Source organism: Rutidosis leptorrhynchoides, chromosome 8 (assembly GCF_046630445.1).
Source record: "Rutidosis leptorrhynchoides isolate AG116_Rl617_1_P2 chromosome 8, CSIRO_AGI_Rlap_v1, whole genome shotgun sequence".
In the NCBI taxonomy this organism is placed as follows: Eukaryota; Viridiplantae; Streptophyta; class Magnoliopsida; order Asterales; family Asteraceae; genus Rutidosis; species Rutidosis leptorrhynchoides.
In genome coordinates, this window is record NC_092340.1 from 283,887,711 (window position 1) to 283,895,780 (window position 8,070).

Sequence of the window (8,070 nt, forward strand, 5' to 3'; positions counted from 1 at the left end):
GTACCTAATGTTACTATAAATTGATAAAGAATCACGTGGTCATTATTCGACATAAAGAGTATGGTACGAAAGTTGATTAAGATCCAAAATTTTCCATTTTTGTTAAAACTCAACATGATAAGTGCTTGAAAATTATCAAACAGTTAGGCGGAATGTTGAGCTGGTCTTGTTATGTAAATCGATTTCCTTTGTAACCATACCAAAAACATGTCAAGAATCTTTGTTAAAATTCGGTAAGTACAGCTAATCTCGAAAGCGCACATGATGTTATTTTGCTCAAAATTTTGAAGTATGACATGTGGAAGGTTTATCTATAATGAGATGTGACGGTATATCGCTTTAAAAGGGTAATTTGGTCACAACAAAAAATGTTAGATTTAACAAAACTTGAGAAAAATTGCAAATGAGCGTGATAAGATCATGGACGGGTGGATCACGAATACCATTTGTGGAATTAGGCACGGGGGAGGTTGTCGAGAAAATTTTACGAAACTAACCAGTGATCTTAGAATTAGGCAAGTTTCTCACATGGTTATAAAGTAGGCAGATGCTGGCATATGTTGCTTTACTACACATAAAACATGTTACATGATTAAAACATGTCATTCAATGTTTTAATCAAGCTTTCCCCATTTTAATATGTTGTCTGCAACTTTTTTTGTGTTCTTAGAATGTCATCTGTTTTACAGAATGGCTGATGACTAAAGATGTGGAAAAACATTCTTTAATGGCAGTCTTTCGAAGAAATTAGCTTCTCCAACATTCAAAATGTGATTACATGATCGTTGCAATCAATTATTCGGTCCTACGACAACGTATACATTTCAATAAAGCATTTTCTAGTTCAAGTGTAGTTTTTGGAGGACAACTCCTATGCAAATTACTGTAACAAAATCCAAGCTTCATTAATAAACTAAGGGGCTGTTTACTTTTTTTGATATTAAGTTTTGTTTTCATATGTCTCTATTTGATAAGAGTGTCTTATTCTATGTCTCCTATAAACAGGCCAATATTCAGATTAAGCGACAAATTAAGTGACAAAGAAACAACAATTTTACTTACTGAATTAAGAGATATTCAGGAAAGTAAATGGACCCTAAGATATATATCCAATAATGTCATTATTATCAAATTTCATAATCAAACAATACTAATCAAGGTCATAATCATCTATATGGAGTTTTTACTTCTGATAAGCAAATATCTAAACATTATGATCAACCTTAAACTTTTTGATTATGTTGTTTTTGCTGGAATACAAAAACATGACTACCGTTAACTTTTAACTACTTTGTTCATTCGAGGTTCTGTTACCGAATAGAAAGCTACACATTTCTAATTAAGTAACCCATATGTGTGTATGTAGGGATGTTAAGAGCTATTAAATTCTGAATATTCTCATTCTTTTTGTATAAAAATTATAGCTTTTAAATGTCTAGTCTGTAATGGTTTACAATATAGATTTTATACACAGGAATTGACCCATGATGGACATATATCTGATCTCCCTCTTTCAACCTGGTAAAGATGGTTGGTTGAGTAACTAACTGAACTTATAAACAATTTTTTTAACTAAGATTTTATTTTCAATAATTCAACATAAACAATGATTCGCCTTTTCTAACGATGAAAGTACAGTTTTCTATAATGTTTCACCAAATTCTATCTCTCCCACAACTCAACACAAGCGGTGTCATCAATCATATCCTCTTCGACTACACTCTCCATGTACCAAAAAGGCGTAATCTTGTTCTCAAGTGTGAATCCCGCAAACGAGTAAGGCATATTAACGATTTCTTGTGTCATCCAGTACTCAATATCTTGTATTAGCTTGTCATGATCAAATAGTAGTTGACACTCATGATCAGAAAAGAAATAACACGAGTCACAACTATCAATAACCTCTGTTTCTTTAACTGACGTTTGATCAAAGTTGTCGTCGACATTTATCTCTTCAAGTAACTCCATAAGTAGGCCTTCATCTAATTCCATGTTTTCCAGTAAATCTTCAAACTCATCTTCGAGCAACGCCTTTGGCAGCTCACTAAGCATTTCGTTTCTTTAGTTCTTTCAAAGACCAAAAATTAGGTTGAAACGCTGTGCATAAAGTGGATGAAGAATGAGCCTTAAGTAGACATTGGTCGAATAATACTTCTACCTAATTCGGATACTAATTAACAGAGAACCACGTGATGATTAGTGACCACGCACAAAAAAGACTAGTACGAAACTTATCAAGATCTATATTTCCATTCTTGAAACTACATTTCCAAAAAACGTGCTTGTATAGTATCAAATAGTTAGGTAGGATGGAAAGCGTTATGTATGGATATCGATTTCCTTCATGACCTTATACCGAAGACATGTAAAGAATCGTTGTTTGAATTGGGTAAGAACAGCTAATGAGGAAAGCGCATGTGATGTTAGATAGTTATGATTATGAAGTTTTAAGTTTGGAAGTATAAAACTAGTACAAAAGTATCTATCATCACATGTGTTTGTGTTATCCTTATAAAGATCTATCATTCACAGCATAAAAACATGTTAAATTATACAAAATAATTGCAATATTGAAAAGGAGATAAGATTATGCACCAATTGGGTAACAAATACCATTTCTGGAATTAGGCAGGAGGGATGCTGTTAAGAGCAGTTAACAAGAAACAAGAGTGATATAATTACAATTAGGCAACCAAAATTCTTCACGTGTTGATAGAGTAGGCAGATGCTGGCATATGTTGCTTTTCAACACATGTTTTATTTTCGATAAACGCATGACATAATGTTTCAACCAAGCTTTTCACTTGATCTCCTTATCTTGTTGACAGTGAGTCTAATTCTTGAAATCATTAGTTTAGAATAGCCAATAACTACTAGTTGAACCAAAGTATTGTTCAATATTAAACTAAGTAAAGACTATAATAGACGGGTAAAACGGATAAAGTTTTCCTGTTAACGCTACTCGGAGAACGGCATCATTTTTTTTAGTCAGATGTACACGCCCTAAGGGGTTATCCCTTAGGCCACATACAATCATACAATTCTTTCACCGAACTTCTTTCATCCACATCAGCGCCACATCAGCACAAACCCTTTAACATTCCTTTCACATTCCTTTCACTAAACACTCACAATCATACACTCCATTTCAAACTTTAACCAATTTTAAATTATTATTTAAATACATAAAATAAATGCCAATAACATTTTATTAAATAAAATTAAAACATTACATTACTAAGAAATTAAAAAACATTACATAATTAAAAATAAAAGACAATACATAAAATAAAATAAAATAAAAACGTTGCATAATTAATAAAAAACAAATACGAACTTATTATTAAAAAAAGAGCTACTCGAGTGGTGTCGGGTCGTCGTCTTCGTCTTCGTCTTCGTTTTGTTGTTCTTCGGTGTCTTCTTCGGTTAGCAAGATCGTCTTCATTCTTTGTCGATACTTTTGAAGTATTTGTTGGTCTTCCGTTGGCAAACCCGGGTTTATGCTTGTGTTGAAAATTCGAAAGGCGCGATTCATTACTTTCATTAAAGACGATTGTCGTTTTTGTTTTTGAGTTAAAGCAATTTCTTTTTGGGCCTCCAACAGTTGAGAACGAACTTCTTCGGATGAACAAGACGAGGCGGCATCGGATGAAGCCGAACTCTTTCGGCTTTTTCTACCGGCTTGTCGACCCGGTGGACGCCGGATTGCGTCTTCCCCGAATAAAGTAGTGTGACCGGGGTTTGGATCAACCTTTAAAGGTTGATCGTCCCCCAAAGTGATCGGTGCTTCGGGTAATGGACGCCTACGGGATGTCATTATGCCATCCGGGACAAAAAACTTCGGACACCTTCTGAGTACTTGCCATGCTTTGTAATGCGTAAACACGGCACTTTGACGCTTCCGATATTCATCACGCGCCGCTTCAATGATATCTGCGTCATTAGCTCCACTTGGCCAAATTTTTTTTAATTGGTTGTAAATACTAATAAAAACTTTGATATCTCTTGCCATTTTCGTCCATTTCCCGGTTATTTGATCGGTGTTTCTACTTCGATCGGCGAATTTATTATAGTTGGATACATCCGTAGTCTAAAACGAATCGGTCGATTGTGAATTTCCAATTTTCGGATTTTCCGTCTCATCGAGCCAACGTTCGGCCAAAATTACTTCTTCTTCTGCAGTCCAATGCATTAGACGTTTCGGCTTTTCGCTTCCTTCAGCTACTTTAGCTTTTCCCTTTCTTTTAGCTTTTTGTTTTTCGATCCCGGGTTGTGTTTCGGGTACGCTTTCAAGCGTCGGTTGTGTTATATGTTGTGACAAATTGTATGGAACTTGTTGTTGTTGAGATTGTGAAAAGAATTGTTGTTGGGGGATAGAAAATTGTGGTTGTGTATAGTATGGATGCATGTTTTGATATTGTAATTGTTTTTGAAATGGTAGTGTTGGTGGTTGAACAAATTGTAATTGTTGTTGAAATGGTAGTTGGAGACGAATTGCTAGCTTGGTTCGATGATGAATGATTCGGTGACGGGATTGGATTGTTTAACATATGGTTAAAGAAATCGTTGTTATTTTGTTGAGACATTTTTTTGGAATGGAAGATTGGGAGTGTTGAGTGGTTTTGTTTGTGTAGTATGTGTATGTATAAAAAGATAAGTAAATAAATCTGTAAAAGAAAAAAAAAATCAATTCTGTAGCCGTTGGGGAAAAAAAACAAAAAAAAATAGTGAGCCCCACGAAGAGCCGTTAGAAGAGGGTGAGGGGGTGGCTGGCGGGTGAGGTGTCGGTTCGGTGGTGGGGGTGAGCCAGGTGGCGGTGGGTGGCGGGTCCACTCACGGACCATTACATGTGGCCTTAGGCTATAAACGGATCAAACTTAAAAAAGCAACCTCAAAACATAAACTGAGCAGCCACATCTGTTAGGCATTTTAACAAACACCACTAAATCATTCAAAGCACAACCTTTCTTAGCAAACTAAACTATTGTCACTAATTCAAAATTACTGCAAAAGCACAACGGACACCATTATCAAAGCTTCACTTAGATTCAATATGTCTGAGAGTAACATTGCTGGTGCAAGCAAACTTAAAAAGTACAGCAGAAGCCACAAGTTCAACAAAACAAAGATAAAACAACAGGTTCTACAGATTAATACCACTTGAAATCAATTTCAGATACAGGGGAGGTTCGGTGGAGCTTCAACAACTTGGTCGTAAATATTATTGCTCCACGATCACCGTCACCGCCAAACAATCGAGTTGAGAATGTATTAATAATCATCTTCTTTAGGTACGGGGAATAAGCAAGTAGAAACTTGATAAAACATATTTCAGACTCTAACCCTTTTACACATGCCAAGAACACTGTATGAAGCTTCAACTGCACCATTCTGCTATAATTAACCTCTAAAGACTCTGGTGGGTTTTGGGTACTGGATGCAGCCTACAAAATTATCATTATTCAGAGGCACAAATATGAGAAATTAAAATGATGAATAATTCAGAATGATAGATGACGTATTTCACTCACTGTGATATTAAGTGTCTTCAAATTTGGGGAGCTACAAATCAATTCAACAACACATGATACCATAATACTATTCTGAAAATCTACTCTGTTCAATTCAAGAGTCTTTAGGCACGGTAACAACGCAATCGCATCGATATTTATTTCATCTTCCAAAAACTACAAAAGGAGAAAAGAAAAATAAAAGGTGGTACAATTTGAAATTTCATATAAAGCCTTTTTTGTTGTAAAAATCAAATTCAAAAGATCCAAATTTACATTTACCTTGCAGTTTTTAAAACATAGACAAAGCTCTTGAAGTTTTGGGAAAAACCGCATAAGTTGGAAGAAACCACTTCGTGTGATCTTTGTCATATTGTCAAGATTACACAACCGAAGCGATAACACTTTGAGATTTTCAAGTTTTGCAATCTCGGATCGTTTTATTTCATACGTGGTATCAAAATCAATTTTCAGACTCTCTAATAACGGACACCGAGAGATAAACTCCCCATATGTGTAGCTTCCAAATACTACAGAAGACAAATCTAAGCTCAATAGATTCGGGAAACCAATAAAACTAGGCATGGGACAAACAGAACAATTATCAAGCTTCAAATGTGTCAACCCATGACACGAGAAAATATGGGAATGCAACTTAAGTCGGGGTTGTCTACTTATAAGAGTAAACTCCTTGATTCCTTTTCGGGACAAGAACATAACCCAAATGTTAATATCGTTAACGTACTCATAAAATATCGGGAAGAATTCATGATCTTCTATGAAAAGAACAAACTTGGTTATAGCAGCGTTAAGATGAAGAAGAAGCTTAGGTATAACCTTGGAGAAATAATATTCAAGACGAATATCAAGTGGATCGTTAAAAAAATTGTAATCGAAAACAAGTTGGGTAAGTTTAGTCCACTTAAACCGCCAGTCTCTAGACAAGATGCCAGTTCTGACTGCATCTCGTATAGGCAAACAATGTAGTATATTAGTTATCACGTTCTCGGGCATGGTGCTGATGATATCATCTTCAGGTGATGGCAATTTGGATTCTTTAATGGTCTCTTGAACCAGTTCCATAATCTAACAAGAAGACACACATAATTAAGTCATACGTAGTAATACATATTTTAATGGTAGTATCCATATCCATTATATCCATTATAAGGATAAGCATTGAATTTAAGTATGTATAAAAAGATGCAGCGGAGGGAGAGCAAAGTGATCGACCGCTCGGGCTCATGATTTTTTGGGGCCCAATTTTTTATATACATAATCGAAGATTTGAGAAGTAAGAGAATTAAGAAAACTCAAATGAATAAGCGAACACAAAGCACAATAGTCAAAAAAAAAAAAAAAAAAAACAATCAATACCCCAGAAATAAAAGAAATTAAAGTCGATTAGCATTCTAGCGAATCCGAAGCAGTTTTTTTAAATATTTTACAATATTCATCAGGGCCTAAGCCCTTAAATTCTCGGGACCGGCCCTGAAAAGATAATTCATGAATGTCATGGCTATTTAGAAACTAAAACCACAAGTCCGATTTCTACAGAAAAGCAACAAATCGGGTCAACCAGTAGAACCGATCTAGATCAGCGATGGGTCAACCCGAAAACCGAAAAACTAAAAAACCCCAAATTTATAGTGACAAACAAAGTGAGTGTAATTAAAATCAAAAGAAAAAAGCATCATACCAAGTGACATCCGTACAGTAAGTAAGTAAATATGTAAGGATCTTGCCGGAAAAGTAACAGTTAACGGTCACTGTCGGAATTCATATACGACAAAACTTGTCATCCTGTTTTTCACAGTCATCATCACAAACTCTGGAGGGAGTATGGTTTTTTAACTTCAGATATTCAGAGAAAAACTCTAAATAAGTACCCAAAATTCCAACTTTGATCGTTGCAAGTTTTTCAGGTGAGCCAGACAAGTACAAACGAAAGAGTTGCGTTGATTGATTTTGGACACACTGAGAACTAATTAAAATTTAAAATCTCCTATAAAATAATAAAAAATTGAAGTTGCCGTTCTTTTAGAGTGGGAACAAACCACATGATGTTAATTTACTGAAATAAAACTGAGTATCACGGAGTGCTGAGAATGAATCTCGGTAACAAATTAAAAAAAAAAAAAAAAAAATCCGGTCGCACAGTGGTGACTTTTTGCCGGCGACTAGAATATTGTTATTGACTGGTTGTGGAGTGAGAAGGGTAGTACCAAAGGCTTGTAGTTTAAAGGTATTATATATATACTACCTCCGTCAATAGGCCATTATTCTATTATGGGATGTCCCATTCTGATAGTCCACTTCCATAAATAGAAAGAAAATAAGATATTTCATTGGTGGATCTGGAGAGAGAAGATATTTCATTGGTGGAGAAATGAAGTTAGTGAGATTTCCTAAAACTGCGTGCTTTTTGTCTGTGGACTATTGGAATGAGACGGAGGGAGTATTATATACACAAAATTTCATTACTCGTCCCTGAACTTTATATCGATTTTGACTCCCTGTCCTTTTTCTTTTTTTTGTGCATTCCTCGTCCCTAAACTAT

The 8,070-nt window shown here is 35.2% G+C and overlaps 1 protein-coding gene across 2 annotated transcripts; it reads right to left on the bottom strand.

Annotated features, from left to right (window-relative positions):
- Positions 1 to 4,979: 4,979 nt before the first annotated feature.
- LOC139862201 (F-box/FBD/LRR-repeat protein At1g13570-like) lies at positions 4,980 to 7,754 on the bottom strand. 2 transcript variants are annotated; one of them, XM_071850763.1, is made up of 4 exons: positions 7,210 to 7,754; positions 5,793 to 6,040; positions 5,532 to 5,687; positions 4,980 to 5,444 (listed from the first exon to the last, which is right to left on the bottom strand). In XM_071850763.1, exons 1-4 carry the CDS (start codon positions 7,217 to 7,219, stop codon positions 5,151 to 5,153), a joined length of 708 nt encoding a protein of 235 aa, XP_071706864.1. In that variant the 5' UTR covers positions 7,220 to 7,754; the 3' UTR covers positions 4,980 to 5,150. The 2 variants fall into 2 exon arrangements, with proteins under 2 accessions (XP_071706864.1, XP_071706863.1); XM_071850762.1 differs by having other exon boundaries at positions 5,793 to 6,596.
- Positions 7,755 to 8,070: the final 316 nt, after the last annotated feature.